The 22,667-nt window shown below is 43.8% G+C and overlaps 1 protein-coding gene across 3 annotated transcripts in view; it reads right to left on the bottom strand.

Moving 5' to 3' along the window:
- Positions 1-248: 248 nt before the first annotated feature.
- Positions 249-22,667, bottom strand: part of LOC140201503 (solute carrier family 22 member 3-like) — a 46,834-nt gene continuing 24,415 nt past the window's right edge. The window contains exons 7-11 of one of the 3 annotated variants that reach the window (XM_072265711.1): positions 20,034-20,248; positions 17,311-17,419; positions 13,401-13,513; positions 1,326-1,425; positions 249-1,230 (exon numbers count right to left, since the gene is read on the bottom strand). In XM_072265711.1, coding sequence (XP_072121812.1) covers positions 1,170-1,230; positions 1,326-1,425; positions 13,401-13,513; positions 17,311-17,419; positions 20,034-20,248 — 598 coding nt within the window. In that variant the 3' untranslated portion in view covers positions 249-1,169. The remainder of the gene's footprint in view (positions 1,231-1,325; positions 1,426-13,400; positions 13,514-17,310; positions 17,420-20,033; positions 20,249-22,667) is intronic. The other 2 variants (XR_011886886.1, XM_072265712.1) reach the window with 2 other exon arrangements.

Raw genomic sequence — 22,667 nt, 5'->3', positions numbered from 1 at the left:
CTAATCCTAGTCAAATTCCCAATCCCAATCACAATCCCAATACCAATATCAATCCTAATCCTAATTCCCTCCCAATCCTAATTCTAATTCCAGTTCAAATCCCAATCCTAATTATAATCCAATTCCCAATCCCAAATGTGATTACTATCCCAATCCCACAGCAAAATAATGGCATAATACATCATTAGCAACACATTTTATTTTAACATGTACAAAATGTTTATCTTCATTTCAGGTTTCTTTTTCAATTTTTGTTTCTTTGGCTTTTCATTCTTATTCTATCATTTGCTTTAGAATAGTATTCAATTTTAGAAAAATATTCATCATGTTCTCTTCACAAAAAACATAAGACCACTGTTATTCAGCAGGTTCTTCTTAAACTCAAAAATGTTAAAATTCATAATTAAAGTTAATTTCCTTATTATTATGTCATATCAGGCAATTCATCTGTTCCTGTAATATTTCTATTGTGCCAAGACCTCTGCGGTGGAGCTGGTGGAAGATGATGACTTATTACAATGGCGGTGAAGGCGGAGGAAGGTTGCAGCAGTGAAGGGTCCCTAGTTGTCTTGGATGCCGCGTCACTGGACCCTGACCCCGATCTGTCAAGGACCGGGTGGTGGATGCCCATGCATCAGCCTCCCCACATTAAACAAAGTCACGCACATGCGTTCTCCTTTAAGGGAATAACCTTTTGGGAGAACATCATACTCGACTCGAGTGATCGTACAACTGCTGTTATCCACTGCGCATCTTATCAGATAGTGTGGTTGACCATACTACCTGTGTCAAGACATGGTATTTTAACCAGCCCCACACAAATACTCTTCAGGCATATATTCAAAGTACCATGCCTGAACTATACAATAAAATAACACCACAAAGTCAATTATCCCACCTGTCAGAACCACACAATCAAATTCCTGGAAATAACAGTATCATTCAATTCAAGCATTATTATATTAGGAAAATTGATTTTACTTTTATTAGAATAATACACATGCATACTATACAATTTGGTAATCAAAATTACAATCATTCTGTTTATCATTCAATGTTCAATTTGCTTGAATATTGACCACCAATTGGTTATATTTTGATTGATAAGTAACTTGTTTTAGTTAGCTCTGATTATGAACTCTTTCCCAGGTGCTCTGTGTTTCTTTTCCCTAGGCTGACGTTCGAAGGTTGATCATCTCCTTACAGTCGTCCTGGTCATGTCTGTAAAGTCTGTGGGTACAAGGCGGAACAGAGCATGAACAATGTGTCAGAGGTTTGGAAGGAAGTGCAGACACTGCCTCAGAACATGCCCAATTGATAAATACCTCATGATGCTCTCCACGTCGCTGATAGTTTCTGGTAACCTTATTCCCCTCGTTTCAGGTAAAAGCATCATTAATCCACCAGCCACCAGAGCAAGCACACCTGGGATAATGAGCAAACCAATTATAATCTTCTTTATTTGCTTTTCAACACACTGACATGGATAGGCTAGCTTAGGGAACACATCTAATTTATTGACTATCGAATGTGTAAAAGATTAATGCATAACCTTGGTTGCCACAACTAAGTTAAAGTATTGCTTGTAAGGAACAATGGTCAATGTGGCCGACTCCTGTTTATCTTCTGAAACAGCTCAGTAAGTTAGTCAATTGTTTCAAACCAATAGTCCACGGCACCGTTAGTCCAGGGATAAATGCAGAGTCTTACAGCAATTGGTAAAATTCCATCTTCCCCAGAATATACTGCTGCAGTTCCTCACTGCCATCATAGAGAGCACCTTCACATCAGTCACTACTGCCTGGTTTGTGCAACATCCTCTCACAATATACGGAAACTACGGTGAACTGTCAGGTCAGCAGAAAAGGTCACTGGCTGCATTGTACTATCACTGCAGGACAAGGCAAAGATGCAAGCAGGAAAAACCAACGTGGACACTACTCACCCAGCAAACTGACTTCTCCAAAAGCTCCTTTCTGGACAGCACTACAGCGCTAATAAAATAAAAACTTCACACCATCTTAAAAGTTTCTTTCATCAGCCAGTTAATCTGATCAATCATTCCAGTTAGCCCACCCCAACCCCCTCTGTCTATTACTCCCATCACTGCACTGTAAACACTTTATAATGCATTTGTAAATACATGCTGGTATTTATTAATTTATGCACATTTTATTCCATATCCATAATTTACCCTCTAACTTTATTTTTATATAAATCTTTATCTTTATAATCATTGAGCGTTGCATTTTTGTTGCATGTTGTGCCCTGACCAACACATCACAGAAAATTCCTAATACATGGAAATGTGAATAAAGTTGATCCTTGATCCTTGATCCCTGCCAGTTATTGTGGAATCCTTCAGTTGATCAGAGTGCAATTCCTTCCTGTTTTCTCCTGGCTCTGTTTCCAAGGATGTGTTCTATCCCATCCCACACAAGACATTTCATTCACAGAGGATCGTTTAATTTACCCCAGCTGATCTTTCCAAATTGGCAAAAGTCTCAGACAGATCCCAAGGCCTTTCACATTCCAAATTATGCAAACCTGATGTACATTCAGTGGCCACTTTTTTAGGTACACCTGTACACCTGCTCATTGATGCAAAAATCTAATCGGCAAATCGTGTGGCAGCACCTCAAATGAACATGAGTTACAACAGTGGTGGGCAGGAGAGTATGTCAGGATGCACAACATGTCAAACTTTGAAGTGGATGGGCTACATAGGCAGAAGACCATGAACATACACTCAATGCCATTTTATTAGGAGCGGGAGGTATCTAATAAGGTAACCAGAGAGTGTATTCAAACCTCACAGAGACCTCACATCACAGCCATTATCCTCTCTGATCTGAAGTGTATCTGGTGGGATAAGGTGGAAACAGACGGAAGTGGATACCAGAATTTAGAGAATGTGATGATTATTTCTTCAGGTTGAAGAAATTAGCAAGAAGGAATATGAGGTGTTTTTCCTGTATCTAGCCTCAAATTGCCAGTAGAAAGGCTATGGACATTGCATTGTGGGACGGAGAAGTGGTTCAGATATATTTTGACCAGAGATTTCTACAGCTGTAATGAATATCTTCACTCCAGTGAGCTGGACTGTTGGAGGGGTCTTTGCATGAGTGGGTAGTGTTGGAATGACTTTGCCTCGTCACGCTTTGGTAAGATCAGACTTGGATGAGGTAAGTATCTGGTAAGTTTCTTCCTCCTCTTTACATTCTTCACTCCTCACCTGACAGGGCACAGGGGCTGTGTTTTGTTCTGTGTGTGGGATGTGAGGAGTCTGGCAGACCTCCAGACTCCCGGATAACCACATCTGCACTGAATAAGCTGCAGAAGTGGAGAGAGTGAGCAGTTTCAAGTTCCTGGGTGTCAAGATCTCTGAGGACATAACCTGGTCCCAACATATCGATGCAGTTATAAAGAAGGCAAGACAGCGGCTGTACTTCATTAGGAGTTTGAAGAGATTTGGTATATCAACAAATACACTCAAAAGCTTCTATAGTTGTGCTGTGGAGAGCATTCTGACAGGCTGCATCACTGTCTGGTATGGAGGGGCTACTGCACAGGACCAAAAGAAGCTGCAGAAGTTTGTAAATTTAATCGGCTCCATCTTGGGCACTAGCCTACAAAGTACCCAGGACATCTTCAGGGAGCGGTGTCTCAGAAAGGCAGTGTCCATTATTAAGGATCTCCAGCACCCAGGGCATGCCCTTTTCTCACTGTTACCATCAGGTAGGAGATACAGAAGCCTGAAGGTACACGCTCAGCGATTAAGGAACAGCTTCTTCCTCTCTGCCATCCGATTCCTAAATGGACATTGAACCCTTGGACACTACCTCACTTTTTAATATATAGTATTTCTGTTCTTTTGCACGATTTTTAATATTTCCAATATATGTCTACTGTAATTGATTTACTTATTTATTATTATTATTATTTTATTCTGTTTCTTTTCCTTCTATATTATGTATTGCATTGAACTGCTGCTACTAAGTTAACAAATTACACATCACATGCTGGTGATAATAAACCTGATTCTGATTCTGAGAGAACATGTTAAGGAAATGGAACTGCAGCTCATACAGGAGACTGATGAGGTGATAGATAGGAGCTACTGGATGGTAGCTACCCCTAGGTTGCAGGAGACAAGTAACTGTGTGATTGGCAGGAGAAGGAAGGGAAATAGGCAGCCAGTGCAGAGTATACCTGTGGCCGTTCCCCTCAATAATAAGTATACTGCTTTGGAGACTATCGAGGGGGATGACCCACCAAGGAGAGCCGCATGGCTGGGTCTCTGGCACTAAATATGGTGCTGTGGCCTAGAGGAGAAGAGTGGTGAAGAGGACTGCAGTGGTGATAGGAGATCCATAGTCAGAGGAATAAAGACCAGATTCTTTGGGCACAATAGAGACACCCGGATGGTATGTTGCCTCTCAGATGCCAGGGTTAGGGATGTCTCGGATCAGGTTCATGGCATTCTAAAGGGGGAGGGTGAGCAGCCAGAAGTCTTGGTACATATTAGCACCAGTGACATAGGAAGGAAATGTGAGGAGGTCCTGAAGAAAGATTTTAGGGAGCTGAAATGCAGGACCTCCAGGGTAGTAATCTCCGGATTGCTGCCTGTGCCACGCACCAGTGGGGATAAGAATAAGATGATTTGGTAGATAAATGTTTGGCTGAGGAACTGGTGCAGGGGGCAGGGGTTCAGATTTATGGATTATTTGGATCTCTTCTGGGAAGGTAGGACCTTTACAAAAGGGACAGGTTACACCTGAACCTGAGGGGGACCGATATTGTTGTGGGCAGGTTTGTTAGAGCTGTTTGGAAAGGTTAAAACTAATTTGGCAGAGGAATGGGAACCGGAGTGAGCGTGCTGAGGATGGGGCAGTTGGCTTACAAACAGGCAGTGTGTAGTGAGATTGCTAGCAAGGAGAGGCTACTGATAAGTCAAAATTACAGTCAACACGATGAGTTGCAATGTAAAAGGCGGACAAAATCAAAAAGGGTGAATACAGGACTGAAGGTGTTATGTTTGAATGCACACAGTCAGTATATGGAACAAGACAGATGAACTCGTAGCAGTTACAGATTGGCATGTATGACTTTGTGGGCATCACTGAATCATGGCTGAAAGAAGATTATAGCTGGGAGTTTAACATCCAAGGATAGACGTTGAATCAAAAGGACAGGCAGGTAGCCAGAGGGGGTGGGGTGGCTCTGTGGGTCAAAAAATGAAATCAAATCATGAGAAAGAGGTGACATAGGATCAGAAGGTGTAGAATTGTTGTGGGTAGAGTTAAGCTGCTGCAAGGGTAAAAAGACCCTGATGGGACCTGCAGACAATAGTAAAGATGTAGTCTACGAATGGCAATGGAACTTAGAAAATGCATGTCAAAAGAGAAATGCTACAATAGTCGTGGAGGATTTCAATATGTGGGGAGATTGGGAAAATCAGGTTGATGCTGGATCCCTAGAGGGAGAATTTGTAGAATGCCTACAAGATGGCTTTTTAGAGCATCTCATGGTTGGGCCCACCAGGGAATCAGATATTCTGGTTTGGGTGTTGTGCAATGAACCAAAATTGTTAGAGTTTAAGGTAAAGGAGCTCTTAGGAAGCAGTGATTATAATATGATAGGATTATATTATGCAGTAATATAACCCTGCAATTTGAGAAGGAGAAGCTGAAGTCAGATATATCAGTGTTACAGTGAAGTAAAGGGAATTACAGAAGTATGAGAGAAAAGCTGGACAAAATTGATTGGCAGGGAACACAAGCAGGGATGACGGCAGTGCAACAATGGCTGGAATTTTTGGAAGCAATTTGGAAGGCGCAGGATAGAAACATCCCAAAGAAAAGGAAGTATTCTAGAAGCAGTATTCTAAAGGCAGGGTGATGCAACTGTTGCTGACATAAAAGCCAAAGAGAGGGCATATAATTCAGTAAAAATTAGTTGGAAGTCAGAGGCTTGGGAAGCTTTTAAAAACCAACTGAAGGTAACTAAAACGGTTATAAAGAAGGCATAGATGGAATATGAAGGTAAGCTAGCCAATAATATTAAAGAGAATACAAAAGGTTTCTTCAGATATATAAAGAGTAAAAGAGAGGCGAGAGTAGATGTTGGACTGCTGGAAAATGATGCTAGAGAGGTAGTAATGGAGGACAAGGAAATGGCAGATGAACTAAATAAGTATTTTGTATTCACTGTGGAAGACACTAGCCAAATGCTGGAAGTTCGAGAATGTCAAGGGCAGAAGTGTATCCAGTTGCCTTCTAGAGAGAAGGTGCTTGGGAAACATGATAGTCAGAAGGTAGATAAGTCACCTGGTTCAGATGGTCTACATCCCAAGGTGCTGAATGAGGTGGCTGAAGAAATTGTGGAGGCATTAGTAATAATCTTTCAAGAATCAACAGATTCTGGCATTGTTCCAGAAAAATGAAAGATTGCAAATGTCGCTCCACTCCTCAAGAAGGGAGAGAGGCAGAAGAAAGGAAATTATGGGCATTAGCCTGACCTCAGTGGTTGGGAAGATGTTGGAGTTGATTATTAAGGATATGGTTTCAGGGTACTTCGAGGCACATGATAAAATAAGCCAAAGTCAGCATGGTTTCCTCAAGGGAAAATCTTGCCCTACTATCTGTTGGAATTCTTTGAAGAAATATCAAGCAAGATAGACAGAGGAGAATCAGAGAATATCATGTAGTTTGATTTTCAGAAGGCCTTTGACGAGGTGCTACACATGAGACTGCTTAACAAGTTAAGGGCCCATGGTATTACAGGAGAGGTTCCGGCATGGACTGAGCATTGACAGATTGGCAGGAGTGGGAATAAAGGGAGCCTTTTCTATTTGGATGCTGGTGACTAGTGGTGTTCCACAGGGGTCTGTGTTGGGACCAATTCTTTTCATGTTATATGTCAATGATTTGGATAATGGAATTGATGGCTTTGTGGCCAAGTTTGCAGATGATATGAAGATAGATGGAGGGGCAGGTAGCCTTGAGGAAGCATATAGACCACAGAAGGACTTACGCAGATTAGGGGAATGGGCAAAGTAGTGGCAGGTGGAATACTGACTCGGGAAGCGTATGGTCATGAATTTTGGTAGAAGAAATAAGAGCATTTTCTAAATGGAAAGAAAATTCAAAAATGAGTTGCAAAGGTGATGGGGAAGGCAAATGCAAGGTTAGTATTCAATTTGAAAGGACTAGAATATAAAAGCAAGGATGTAACACTGAGACTTTATAAAGCACTGGTGAAGCCCCACTTGGAGTATTATGAGCAGTTTTTGGCCCCTTTTCTTAGAAAGGATGTGCTGAAACCGGAGAGGGTTCAAAGGAGGTTCACGAAAATTATTCCAGGATTAAACAGCTTGTCATATGAGGAGAGTCTGATGGCTCTAGGCCTGAACTTAGAAGAATGGGGGGGGGGGGGAGGGGGCGGCGAAATGGCACTGAAACCTATTGAATGTTGAAATGCCTAAATAAGGTGGATGTGGAGAGGACGTTTGCTATGGTAGGGGAGTCTAAGACCAGACGACACGGCCTCAGAATAGGAGATGAGGAAGGAATTTATTTAGCCAGAGAGTGGTGAATCTGTGGAATTTGTTATCACAGGCAGCTGTGGAGGCCAAGTCAATGAGTATATTTAAGGTAGAGGTTGATAGATTCTTGATTAGTCAAGACATGAAGTGATACAGGCAGATTGGGGCTGAGAGAAAAAATGTATCAGCCATGATGAAATGGCAAAGCAAACTTGATGGGCCAAATGGCCTAATTCTGCTCCTATATCTTATGGTCTATAAAACTATACCAGTTTTTGCTTTGAAGCTCTGAGCCGATCCAGCCTTGGCTGCTTTTTAGGGGTATCTCAGTGCTGTCTCTCCAAGTTTCAGGTTGTGAACAAATAGACAGTTTCACAACATTTTGCAAACACATTACAAAAGACCAGATAAGTCACAGCCAGAGTACAGAAAGGATGTGATTGTACTGGAGGGAGTGCCGATGAGACTCACCAAGGTGTTACCTGGAGCTGACGACTTTAGTTATGAGAAGAGATTGGATAAACTGGGTTAGTTTTCCCTAGAGTGAAGAAGGCTGAGGAATGTATATTAAAAAAAACAGATAAGGTAGATAGTCAGAACCTTTACCCCATGGTAAACAGACAGCGTACGTTTAAGGTGAGAGGAAGGTGTTTAAGGACCTTTAGAATAATTTTTCTTCCCACATAATGAATGGTGGACTTCTAGACCTTGATACCAGAGGTGGTAATGTTGGAGATATTTAACATGTTCAAAGGTATTGAGATAGTTACTTAAATAGGCAAACACATTGATGGATATAGTCGTAATGCAGACAATGGGTTCAGTGCAGATGGACAAAACGGGCAGCAATGACACCGTGTGGGAAGGGCCTGTTTCTGCATTGTGTGACTTTATGACTATCTTCTTGGACTGAGGATAACTCGTTTGTACTCTATCTGCTCTGTGGGCTGTGTGGTGACTGATGAGGTCAATGTGGGACCTGCAGACTTCCACAGGAGGGTCAGGAAGTGACTGAGGGATTGGGTGTCACCAGGTTCAGACATGGCCCGTGTGTGGAGTGAGAGACACTGAAGTGGGTTGATATTTCACAGACTTTAAAGCGAACGAAGTTAAAGGGGAAAAAGAAAATAATAAATGCTAGGCCAAACAGGGCCGTTGACTAAAACACTCAAATGGAAAACAACGCTTACACTGCGGCTGAAAAGAACAACTAAGAACAAAACGAATACCGGCAGTCTTCAGAGTCAGTTGACTCAACAGTCCAATTTCTCAGGCAAGGCAGATTGCAGATAACAAAGCATAGCTATGTGCAAGTCTCGACAAATACTACGACGGAATGAATACTATCACAATTAAATAATAATTAGCTGACACATGCATATTCACAAGCACAATTGCGGAATCTACCGTGCTGCTGAATCCGTGGTTGTGACAGGGGTCCCTGAGGCGCCATGGACCTGTGAACGCTGGAAGTCCCGAATGAGGGACTTGTCCAAGATGTCGCTCAGTAATGCTGCCAGATAAGTGCCATGGTGTGCACTGCCAATATCGGAGCCAAAGACTTCCATGTAGAGACAAACAAAAGCTTAGACGGATGTATCTGGACCAAGTTCCACCATGAGACAAATCATTCTTAAAATGAGGACATTCTGATTGGAGCTAATCCAGCACCTGCTTCAAGAATAAAACTAACAGAATCTGAGTTTATCAAAATAAACTTGAACAGAAAGCACCAGGAAACCGCATTACAAAGAGTGAGTCGCTCAAGAAAAAAAACACAAGAAACTCTAGAACCATTATTAACTGTAAGCAACAATTAACCAATTCAGGTGCTCTTAAAACGAAACAACTAGTGCCCTGCACAGGCCTGAAGTAGTCACTACAGGACCCCCCCTCCCTATAGCTGGCACTTGATGGCCCTGGAAGACCTGAAAACTCGAGGTCCAAGGAAGACTCGAGAGACTTGGGGAACTCAAGAGTCAGGGATACTTGGAGATCCAGAGAGACTGAGACCTGGAAACCCCAACAGACTGAGATCAAGAAACCTCAGGCAGGGCCGAGAGGGAGGCTTCGGAGTCCTCAAGATGAAGAGGACATTGAAAAACCCTAAACATGTTGAATAAGCCTTGGAAACGATCGGAAAAAGAAAACCCTGGGGACATAGAGAAAAGTCCTTGGGAAACCTTGAAACCTAGAGAAGGAACCTTTTCAAATCTTGCTCAGCATTTTATCTTTCACAATTTTTCCAAAGGCAATTAGGATATACTCTCAATTTTACAGATCAAGACAGCATTGACAGGTTTCTTTCATCACTAAGCTAGGAGGTTCTCTGTAGATTTGTTTAATTTGTTACATGAAAGTTCAATTTTCCCAGTCGGTACCATGACTTCCATCAAGAGGTGGTAAATTGGATTAGACATTGGCTCAATGGAAGAAGCCGAAGAGTGGTAGTAGAGAACTGCTTCTCAGAGTGGAGGCCTGTGACTAGTGGTGTGCCACAGGGATCAGGGTCCATTGTTATTTGTTATCTATATCAATGATCTGGATGATAATGTGGTAAACTGGATCAGCAAGTTTGCTGATGATACAAAGATTGGAGGTGTAGTGGACAGTGAGGAAGGTTTTCAAAGCTTGCAGAGGGACTTGGACCAACTGGAAAAATGGGCTGAAAAATGGCAGATGGAGTTTAATACAGACAAGTGTGAGGTATTGCACTTTGGAAGGACAAACCAAGGTAGAACATACAGGGTAAATGGTAAGGCACTGAGGAGTGCAGTAGAACACAGGGATCTGGGAATACAGATACAAAATTCCCTAAAAGTGGCGTCACAGGTAGATAGGGTCGTAAAGAGAGCTTTTGGTACATTGGCCTTTATTAATCAAAGTATTGAGTATAAGAGCTGGAATGTTATGATGAGGTTGTATAAGGCATTGGTGAGGCCGAATCTGGAGTATTATGTTCAGTTTTGGTCACCAAATTACAGGAAGGATATTAATAAGGTTGAAAGAGTGCAGAGAAGGTTTACAAGGATGTTGCCGGGACTTGAGAAACTCAGTTACAGAGAAAGGTTGAATAGGTTAGGACTTTATTCCCTGGAGCGTAGAAGAATGAGGGGAGATTTGATAGAGGTATATAAAATTATGATGGGTATAGATAGAGTGAATGCAAGCAGGCTTTTTCCACTGAGGCAAGGGGAGAAAAAAAACCAGAGGACATAGGTTAAGGGTGAGGGGGGGAAAGTTTAAAGGGAACATTAGCGGGGGCTTCTTCACACAGAGAGTGGTGGGAGTGTGGAATGAGCTGCCAGACAAGGTGGTAAATGCGGGTTCTTTTTTTAACATTTAAGAATAAATTGGACAGATACATGGATGGGAGGTGTATGGAGGGATATGGTCCGTGTGCAGGTCAGTGGGACTAGGCAGAAAATAGTTCGGCACAGCCAAGAAGGGCCAAAAGGCCTGTTTCTGTGCTGTAGTTTTTCTATGGTTTCTAAGGGGTTAAAAATACTCTTGATAGGGTTACTTGACTTGTGTATTCGCACACTCCAGTCAGGGATCAGCTTTTGGAGTAGGGTTCTTCCAGAATTTACACTTGACTTGAATGTTGAAACAATTGATAAGCTTGCTTGAAGCGCTCAATTGTTTGCGGATCTGTCACAGGACCACAATGCTGTGAACCTGGGTACTTGTGACTTAAAAAGCTTGGAACAGATGCTGGAGAAACTCAATGTAGACAAGAGAAGTTCAGTATGTAGACTCGGGACTCCCAGAATGTGGAGTCGGGACATGCACTGAGAATAGAAGGGACCCTCTTCTCAAGCCACCAATGTCAAAACGTCACTGTTCAAACTTCTCTGGGTCCATTACTTGGCAAGATCCTTCTGTCGCAAGGAGACAAACAAGAGTTCATACATAGGAATTCCAGCGGAACATTACTGCCTCGACGAATCACTCTGAGCAATGAATCTCATGGCCAAGGTCAGCTGGGTCCATCTTCGCCTGGTTCGAGACTTGCTGTCACCGGGTTCGGACACGGCCCAACCGCGGCGTGAGAGACACTGAGGCGGGATGATATTTCACAGACTTTAATGCGAACAGTGTTAAAGGGAAAAGAAAACCATAAACGCTAGGCCAAACAGGGCCATTGACTAAAACATCCACATGGAAAACGAAGCCTACACTGGGGCTGAAAAGAACAACTAAGAATAAAATGTAAACACAAAATAATCTGCAGACGCTGTTGTCAAAGGAACACATAATAAAATGAATACTAGCAGTCTTCAGAGTCAGTTGACTCAACAGTCCAATTTCTCAGGCAAGGCGGAACACAGATAATGAAGCAGTATTGTGTCCAAATCTCGATAAATACTACAACGGAATGAATGGAGTTAAATACTATCACAATGGAATAATAATTAGCTGACACATACATATTCACGAGCGCAATTGCTGAATCTGATGCGCTGCCAAATCGGTGGTTGTGACATTGGGTGTGAGGTGGTTCTCTCACTCAGAACCGCTGTGTGCTCGCGGTGCCGTCCACACTCCGCATGGAGCTGGGCCCAGAGGTTCCCTGCACTTCCTCAGGGCACCAATAACATCTTTCCCTGTGCATCTACACGAGGTGCTGCCTCAAAAAGGCAACGCCTGACGTCCAGGACCCCTACATCCACATTATGCCCCCTTCCTGTTCCTACCATCAGGTAGGAGGTACAGAACCCTGAAGTCCCATGCTGCCAGATTCAGGAACAGTTACCTTCCTACAGCCATCAGGTTCTCGAACTGACCTGCGCAACCCTTATCTCAGCAATGAAACAATATGAACCATCTCTTGCACTGCCACAGATTTGTCTCTCATTGTAGATTTTTTTTGCACTAATATTTTGTTTTGCACACTTCCCCCCTCAGTGCTGTACGCAAGTTTTCCATCTGTCTTCTACTTCACCATACTTGTGCGCACGACAATAAATTTGGCTTGACTCGATGTCCGAGCCAGTCACACCAACTGTGACCTCAGTGCTGGGGATTCTGGCCTGAGAAATGAAATGGCCCTAATTCATCTATCCCCTCTCTACCTTGCAGGAACCTTAGGTCCTACACCAGCAAGTTTAGGACGGTTATCACCCTACAACCATCAGGCTCCTGAACCAGAGTGGATAACTTCACTCACCCCAACACTGAACTGATTCCACAAACCTTAGACTCACTTTCAAGGACTCTACAACACAGTACTAGAAACATAGAAACATAGAAAACCCACATCTCCTCTGTACCTACTTCCCAGCACCTTAGAACTGTGCCCTCTCATGCTATCCATTTCAGCCCTAGGAAAAAGCCACTGACTATCCACACAATCAATGCCTCTCGTCATCTTGTACACCTCTGTCAGTTCACCTCTCATCCTCCATCGCTCAATAAAGTAATATTTATTTACTCTTTATCATTTGTATGATTTGTCTTCTTTTACACATTGATTGTTTGTCAGTTTTTATTATTTATAGCTTTTTCATAAATTTATTGTACTTCTTTATTTCCTTGTAAGTGCCTGTAAGAAAACAAATCTTAAGACAGTGCAGGTCCACAATTCCTTATCGAAAATCCCTGGGGCCAGTTGCATTTCGGAATTCAGAATTTTTCGGATTTCAGAAAATTGATAATTATATTGATAAATTAACCTGTCTCAGTGCAGTGGACTTTAGGACCTGAGGCAGCTCCGGACCTACGCACATCCTCCTGTATATGGTGACATATGTGAACATTGAAAATAAATTTACTTTGAATTTCAAGTCTGTACCACTCTCCAGGAAGTCGATAAGATGCTCATCTGTTCCTTCGATTGCTTCTGAAAACTCACCAAAAATCACAAGAGGGAGTTCCGTCCACACAGTCGTTAACGTGTCGAGCATAAAAGGAGCTGCAATCCCACCTACGTCACTCATAGACAGGCACGCCGAAGCTCCCAGACTCCTGTGTCATTTGTTGAAGGGAAATAATGATCCGATCACAAACTGCTACTCCCATTCCTGGTGGGGAAGAGACACCAAACCGGAGAGAGAGGGAGCGGGAATAGGGGCAGCAAGAGAAGCCCAAGGGAGCAGGAGACAGGAGAAAAAAAGGAAGAGAGAGAGGGAGAGGCTCGGGGGCATGAGATGTGTGATGCCAGGCACAGGTTCAGTTACAGTATATACCGGACAATTTTTATTAAAAAGAGTTATATCAGCAAATTAATGATTCAAAGCAGATAGAGTCATACAGTTATAAAATCATACTACACGGAAACAGGCCATTCAGCCCATCTGGGCCATGCCAACCAAGATATCCTTGCGAGCTAGTCCCGTTTGCATGTATCATTCAAAACTTTCCTCCGTCCTTCTTGCTTTTCACACCTGTCTCAAACTGTGCCCTTGCCGAGCTCCTCTTACACCAAACTTTACCCTCTGGAGAGGAGGAGGATGAGAGGAGGCATCATAGAGGTGTACAAGATAATAAGAGGAATAGATAGAGTGGATAGCCAGCGCCTCTTCCCCAGGGCACCACTGCTCAATACAAGAGGACATGGCTTTAAGGTAAGGGGTGGGAAGTTCAAGGGGGATATTAGAGGAAGGTTTTTTACTCAGAGACTGGTTGGTGCGTGGAATGCACTACCTGAGTCAGTGATGGAGGCAGATACACTAGTGAAGTTTAAGAGACTACTAGACAGGTATATGGAGGAATTTAAGGTGAGGGGTTTAAGGGTCGGCACAACATTGTGGGCCAAAGGGCCTGTACTGCGCTGTACTGTTCTATGTTCTATGTTCAAACTTATCCTCTGATTACCCCAGAGGAGATGGGTCACTTCCAAGTCCCTCACCCCCACCCTCCTCCACCCACTCCACCTGCCGTCACCCTTCTCACTTAGTGTCCTCTCCCCAATGTTTCCATCTGCCCTCTCCCACTTCATTCCATGCTCCCCCCTCTCCTATCAGATTCCATCAACTCCTGCTCCTTGTCACCCCACCTATCACCTCTTGTCACCCACACTCCCCTCCCCTTATCACAATGCGGATGACCTTACCTTTTTGCCACGCCGGCACCCATTCACTTAGCCTGTTCATATCCCCCTGAATCCTCTCCGCATCCCCCTCACAGCCCATATTGGCGTTTGATCCCCAGAAGACTTGGATATATTATATATTTTTTTAAATTTAGAGATACAGCACAGAAAAAGGCCCTTCCAGCCCATTGAGATCTCCCCACCCTATTACACCAATTAATTTACTAACCCCTACATTTTCGGAAAGTGGGAGGAAACCAGAGCACCCGGAGGGAACCCACGCAGTCACGGGGAGAATGTACAAACTCCTTACAGACAGTGGCAGGAATTGAACCCGGGTCGCTGGTGAGGTAAAGCGTAACGCTAACCTCTATATTACCGGGCCTCCCCTCATCCAAATCATTGATATTGAATTGAGCAGCTAAGGCCCCAGCCCAATCCCTGTGTCATCACAGCCTCCAACTCGAAATAACCAGACGATTGCCGCTTCCATTTCTATCCAGTGACCAACTCTCCTCAAGCTGAAGGGACTCTGACCGAATCACCGAGTGTCCATTCCCCCCCCCCCCCCACAAATGCTGAGCTCCTGCAGCAGGTTGTTGTTGTGCAACCACGCCGGTCACGTTCAGCCACCTTACGTGGCATGACTGGTTCCTCTTTGAAACCCTGGTGTTCTGTTCCCATTAATTCCCAGTGCAGGTGAAGAGCTGGGCCTATCGGCTGCTCAAGTTATGAGAGAGCCAATGGGAAGAAACGTTTTGATTGGCTGCAGGGCGAGTAACCGGGACGGGTGTGTTAGCAGTGAGTGCAATGTTTACATCAGCGTTCACAGCCCGATCCACTGGGTTCCTCCATCTTGTTTCTGCTTTCTTTGTTCATGTGCAGAAAACACAGTGCAGTTAGACCCAAGACAAACCTACATGCAAATTCAAATCTCATAAAGGAAACATTTAAAAGGGATCTCACATAAAGATGTGTACTACTCTAAGAATTGCTCTTAGTTTTTCATTGATTCTATAGTGACGTATGGATAATTCGGTAATAAATTTACTTTGAAGATGATTGTCTGACTTTAATGGGGTGTTCTGTGGGGAAAGTTCACAAGAGCATGGGTAAGCCTTACATTAGCTAACAAATCTCATGGGGGCAACATGGTGGCATAGCGGTTAGCACAACACTTTACCATACGGGCCACTCTGGGTTCAATTCCCGCCACTGCCAGTAAGGAGTTTGTATGTTCTCCCTGTGACATCGTGGATCTCCTCCAGCCGCTCTGGGTTCCTCTTACCTTCCAAAGGGCGTGCACGTTAGGATTAGTGAGTTGTGGGCATGCTGTGTTGGCACTGGGGGCATGGCGACACTTGCGGGCTGCCTAGGCAATTCTGGCTGATTTGATTTGACACAAAAATGTTGCAATTCACTGTATGTTTTGATGATCATGTGATAAATTAAGTGAATCGTTTGAAAAGCTAGTCTTTGTGAAAAAAAAACAGAGAGAACACTAAGCAGTGAATGAGGAGGGTTTTCTCACGGACCGAGTGGCGAGATCTGTCATGTTCTGATGGTGTGGACAGACCCAGTGGGGAGCTGGAATAAATGGCTCTGTTCACCACTGCGGAGACAGTGAGCCAGGGCAGTAACATCAGTGCTGAGATCCTGGCAGTGACACAATCATCCCTGGAATCATTCAGCCTTCGGGGTGCCCCAGTCATGCAGCTGGTAGAACCACTACCTCACAATATCAGAGATCCTGACTGCTGGTGCTGCCTCTGCGGAGTTTGCATGTCCTGTGTGGGTTTCCCCTGGGGGCTCTGGTGTCCTCTCTGGGCTGGTGGTTTATTTATCCAGTGTAAAAGGTGCCCCTAGTGTGCAGTGAGGTGTAGATTTGATGGGAAGGTGGGTAGGGTAAAAATAATGGGATAATTAGTAAAGAAGGCAAATGTAATGTTGGCATTAGTTGGCAGTAAGGAAGGCAAATTAATGTTAACGTTAATTTCGAGAGGATTAGAATATAAAATGAAGGAGGTAATGCTGAGGCTTTATAAGGCATTGGTCAGCCTGCACTTGGAGTATTGTGAACAATGTTCGGCCTCTTATCTAATAGAGGATGTACTGGCATCGGAGAAAGTCCAGATGAGATTCACGAGAATGATCCCGGAAATAAAAGGGTTAACGTACGAGAAGCACTTGATGGCTCTGGGTCTGAACACACTGGAGTTTAGAAGAATTAGATGGGATCTCCCCGAGTATTTAAAGGCCTATATAAAGTGGACGTGGAGAGGATGTTTCCAATAGTGGGAGAGTCTAGGACCAGAGGGCACAGCCTTGGAATAGAAGGATGTCCCTTTAGAACAGAGATGAGGAGGAATTATTTTAACCAGAGGGTGATGAATCTGAGGAATTCATTGTCACAGATAGCTGTGTGGGCTAAAATCATTGAGTATATTTAAAGCGGAGGTTGATAGGTTATTAACTAGTAATGGCGTCAAAGGTTACAGAGAGAAGACAGGAGAATATGGTTGAAAGGGACAATAAATCAGCCATGATTGAACGTCAGAGAAAACTTGATGGGCCGGATGGCCTAATTCTGATCCTATGTGTTCCTATTAGTGGAGGATTAGTGCAAATGAATGATTTGATAGTTAGGTTGAACTCGGTGGGCCGAAGGGCCTGTATCTGAATCGAGGACTCCTCGGGTGACTCAAGATCACGTTCAACTTCTCTTTGTTACCTGACGGATGTAGGATGCAGCTCGTTGGTCATGAGGAAGAGTATGCTGAGTGAGATTGTTATTCCAAATCTGGCCAGTGTAGTGATGGCAGTCTTGAGCCTGTGCATTTCTTCGAGGGGAGTAAAACACAAGCAAAAAGCCAAAGTTTACTCCACAATACTTGCATCAGTAATAAGACTACCTCCAAATAACAAACCCAGCCTCTAAACCCAGACTTACCTTGAAAGCTCACCCTTAGAGTGGGTGATGAATAGAACGCCCAAAGGTAAACCCACACCAAGATGAATGACTTTTAAGGAAGCTGTCATCTCTGAGAGTGGTGGGTGCGTGGAACACATCGTCACGAGTGGTGGTAGAGGCCGATACATTAGGGACGTTTAAGAAACTCTTAGATAGGCACATGGATGATAGAAAAATGGAGGGCTATGTAGGAGGGAAGGGTTAGATTGATCTTTGAGTAGAATAAAAAGCCTATACTGTGTTTTAGTGCTCAATGTTCTACGTTCCTCTCAGATTTACATTTCCTGTTCTACAGGTATTAATCACGAGGGTTAGAAGGAAATTTCATCAGTGCCACATGTGGCAGGTAACGACATGTTCCAGCTATAACCCAATTCCTCCTCCAACCTGCTTGGTTTTGAACTTACCTGGTGGTGGCTTTACCTTGAACTTATATCATATCTAGGTTTATGGTATCAGACTGTATGTCTTTCTCTCTCACAATTTGCACAAGTGTCACTATATTTTGCACATGTAAGTTATGTATAATTAATATCAAATTAAGTTTATGTTAACTCTTGTTTCTGATGTACTGAGCTGCTGCTGCAAGGAGTTAATTTTCATGGCGTTTATTCCCTGGGTATGTATTTACGCGCTTGACCTTGTTCTCCCTCTGGTTCCTCTCTTCCTTCTCTTTCTCCCATGGTCCACTGTCCTCTCCTATCAGATTCCTCCTTCTTCAGCCCTTTACCTCTTCCACCTATCACCTCCCAGCTTCTTACTACCTTCCCAATTCACCTATCACCTGGCAGCTAGTACTCCTTCCCCTACTCCCACTTTCTTATTCCGACTTTATCCTCCCCGCTCCCCCCATTCCTTTCCAGTCCTGAAGAAAGGTCTCGGCCCGAAATGTCAATTATTTGTTCCTCTCCGCAGACGCTACCTGACCTGCTGAGCTCTCCCATCATTGTGTGCCTTCCACCTACCACCATGATTATTTATTCTACATGATGTAGTGGGGTCCAAGGCGAATAACACTTGCGCTCAGTAAAGTGGTGAACTCTCCCCTCTCACCCCATTTCTTTTCCAGTGCCCAGTATTTACTGTAGTGGCCACCCCCAACATTGATGTGAAATTAAGGAAAATCTCCAGAAGTTGTAAATCTGAAATAATAATCAAAAATGCTGGGAAAAATGACTCAGCAGGTCAAGCAGCATCTGTGGTGGGAGCAACAGTCACCGTTTCATCCTTCAACGAGGAAGCTCAGAGAGAAGCTCTGTTTCTCTCTCCCCTGCGGATGCTGCCTGATCAGCTGCGTATCCAACGTTTCATTCTGAATTCAGCGGCCAATTTTTGATTCAGAATTGAAAATATTCCAGCCCTGTGAGAACTTCAGCAGGGAAACAATGGAATGAGACTGCTGAGGTAAAACAGAGGTCCCATCGCAGATTCTGATACAATGATGGCAATAAGGACCCTGGACATGGGTCCCTATTCCCCAGGACATTACTTCGGGTGGGTTGATGCTCTAGACTCCCCTTCCCCTCTTACACGGATCTAGCCATCACCTACCAGCTCTTGTTCCACCCCATCCCCCCCCATCTTTTTATACCAACTATCGACCCCAGAAGGACCCAAAACATCAACTCCACTGATACTGCCCGTCCTGCTGAATTCCTCCAGCATTTTGTGTCTTGTCCCCGATTTCCCACATTTTCAGTGTTTCTTGGCTTGGCCATTTCCTGGACCAATCATCAAATGTTTTCCCCAATGACATCTTTAGAAGCCAGATTTCACGTGAGTGCCTTTGCCAATTGGCGACACCTGCCCAAAGGGGTAACTTAGCAACTCAATGCAGTTGTTGGCATCTAGCCAAGGCAGTGCACACTCCCCATGCCAGCCAGACAGCAGTAACATTGTGCCTTCTGTGGTGGGGTCAGAGGCTTGGGGAGTGGGGAGAGAGGAGAGAGGAAAGAGAGAGAGATAGTGAGGAGAGAAAAAGTGAGAGATATGGAAATATACTTTACTTGTAGTAACAAAATGGCATTTTTGTCTGTCACAAAATGGAACCTGTATTGTACCACAGGGCTTTGCTAACAGTGTTCATACAACATTATGCTGATGAAGCCTGAGTCCTCGACAAACTGCAGAAAGGCAGGTGGATTTGGTTACTGGAAGATTAAGCAGACAAATAGAATGCATCCTCTCCTTGAACTGATATACAGTAGCTGTACGTGTGTATAAAGAAGAGATTATATTGTCTCTTTTTTTGAAGCTATCACCAGTTCTTGTGCCAGTGCTAGTCTTCCATTGTCACAAGTAAAATAAACATACTTACGATTGATCCACTCAGAGTTAACTGTTTGTTATAAGACATGGTTAAAAAGATACTCAACAGAGAGGACAGTATGTGAGAGAAATACCTCAGCCCTGAACATAACACTCAGCAGCTGAATATTGCAGTCTGCCTGTCTACATCCCCCTGTGGAAAGCAATGTGCCTACCTCCAGAAATGCATGCCGCTATCAGGCAGAAGGCTCCTGCCAGGACGCTGGAGGCCACGAAGGGACAGCGCCGGCCCACACGGTGCACAACCAGGAGGCCGAGCATTGTCGCTGGCAGTTCCACTGCCCCGGCTACGAAGATATCACCGTAACTCTCACTGCCCTGGAACCCCAGGCGTAAGATAAGCCCCATGTACACCACGCTGCTTGTGAACCTGAGCATTGTGGAAGAGGAACAAAGACACTGTTACAGCAGACTCCCCTGTGAATCCCTGGTTCTCGTGATGCCCGGCTGACACGTGGAACATCCTGCACTTCATAATTCCCTCCACATCCAGACCGTGCTCAAATACAAACTCAGTTCAAAGCCATTCTGCACAAAGCAAGGCCATTCAGCCCACTCAGTTCATACCAGCCATTAGACAGCACCCAATTACAATAAAAGCCTACACTGATCCCACCATAGGGATGGGGAAAGGTTGAATAGGTTAGGACTTTATTCGCTGGCGTGCAGGAGAGCGAGGGGAAATTTGATAAAGTATACAAAATTATGAAGAGTATAGACAGGATAAAAGTAGGCAACTTTTTTCCACTGAGATTGGGTGAGACAAGAACTAGAGGTCATAGGCTAAGTGTGGAAGGTGAAATATTTAAGAGAAACATAAGGGGGAGATGTTCTCACCCAGAGGGTGGTGCGAGTGTGGAATGAGCTGCTGGCAGAAGTGGTTCAATTTCAGCGTTTGGGAGAAGTTTGGATAAGTGCATGAGTGGTCGGGGTATGGTGGGCAATGGTCCAGGCGTAGGTCAGTGGAACTGAGCAGAGGAATAGTTTGGCACAGACTAGATGAGTTAAAAGGCCTGTTTCTGTGCTCTACAGCTCGATGACTCCAACCTGTCTGTTGCTTCCTTCATGAACCAATCTTCCATTCATACCACTATATCACCACCAGAGCAATGCACGCTAATCTCTTCTGTGACTCCATTACAAAAAGCCTTCTTTACGTCCAAATTGACATCAATTGGTTTGTCCTCATCTATCCTGCTGGTTAAATCATCAAAAAATTCCAAACGATTTCTCAAACATGATTTTCTTTTTATAAATCCATTTAGACAAGTAGCTAATCAACCTGTCACTTGTTGTTGCATTTATCATTACCACAACAGCAAGTGACAGGTTGATTAGGTACTTGTCTAAATGGATTTATAAAAAGAAAATCATGTTTGAGGAATCTTTTGGTGTTTTTTGACGGTTTATTATTATTATGCGGTGATCACAGGCTAATCATAACCTCGTGGTAATAATAAGCAGAGGCAGGTACATCATGGTTATCTCAGATGGTGATGAGGAGGCATGCAGGAGCGAGATTGATCTGCTGGCTGAGTGCTGTCGCAACGACAACTTGTCACTCAGTGTCAGTAAGGCCAAGGGATTGATTGTGGGCTTCAGGAGGAGGAAGTCAAGGGAACACACACCAGTCCTCTTCGCGGCAGCAGCATTAAGTTCCTGGGTGACAACATCACCGAAGATTTATCCTGGTCCTAACTAATTGGAGCAATAATGAAGAAGTCATACTAGTGGCTGTTTTTCATTAGGAGTTTGAGGAGATTTGGTATGTCGCCAAAGACTCTAGTAAATTTCTACAGGTGGACTATGGACAGCATCACCATCTGTATGGAGGCACTAATGTATTGGACTGCAGAGGGCAGTAAACCCAGCCAGCTCCCTCACGGGCACTAGCTTCCTCACCATCAAGGACATCTTCAATAGGCGATGCCTCAAGGAGGTGGCATCCATCATTGAGGACCCTCATCACCCAGGACATGTCTGTTTCTCATTACTACCGTCAGAAAGGAGGTACAGGAGCCTGAGGACACACACTGCTTCTTCCCCTCTGTCATCAGATTTATGAATGGTCCTCATTAACACTATTCTCAATTTTTGCACTATTTATATTTTATATTTCTTATTGTAATTTATTGTAGTATTTAGTTGGGATGTAGAGGAGATTAGTTTTGTCACCTGAAATACTCTAAAACTTCTACAGGTGTACCATGGACAACCTTCTGACAGGCAGCATCACTGTCCGCTCGCGGGTGAGGAGCTGCAGCACAGGACTGAAAGAGGCTGCAGAACGTTGTAAAATTAGTCAGCGACATCATGGGTGCTAGTCTCCACAGTACCCAGGACGTCTTCAGGGAGCGGTGTCTCAGAAAGGCAGCATCCATTATTAAGGTCCTCCAGCACCCAGGGCATGTCCTTTTCTCACTGTTACCACCAGGTAGGAGGTACAGGACCCTGAAGGCACACCCTCAGTGATTCAGGAACAGCTTCTTCCCCTCTGCCATGTGATTCCTGAATGGACATTGAATCTGTGAACACTGCCTCACCACCTTTTTATTGTTTCTATTTTTGCACTATTTTTAATTTAACTATTTGATATATATATATATATTTACTTTAATTACTTTACATAGTTTTCTGTATTTATCTGTATTACATTGTACTGCTATCACTAATTTAACAAATTTCACAACGTCTATCAGTGATAATATACCTAATTCTGATTTGTGTGTACCAGTACTAGTTATTCTCTGAGCTTCACACGAGTAAGGAATTTTATTACACCCTGGTGT

The sequence above is a fragment of the Mobula birostris genome, chromosome 8 (assembly GCF_030028105.1).
Source record: "Mobula birostris isolate sMobBir1 chromosome 8, sMobBir1.hap1, whole genome shotgun sequence".
Lineage (NCBI taxonomy): Eukaryota > Metazoa > Chordata > Chondrichthyes > Myliobatiformes > Myliobatidae > Mobula > Mobula birostris.
Note: the sequence above shows the minus strand (reverse complement) of the source record. Positions and strands in the feature narration are given on the sequence as shown.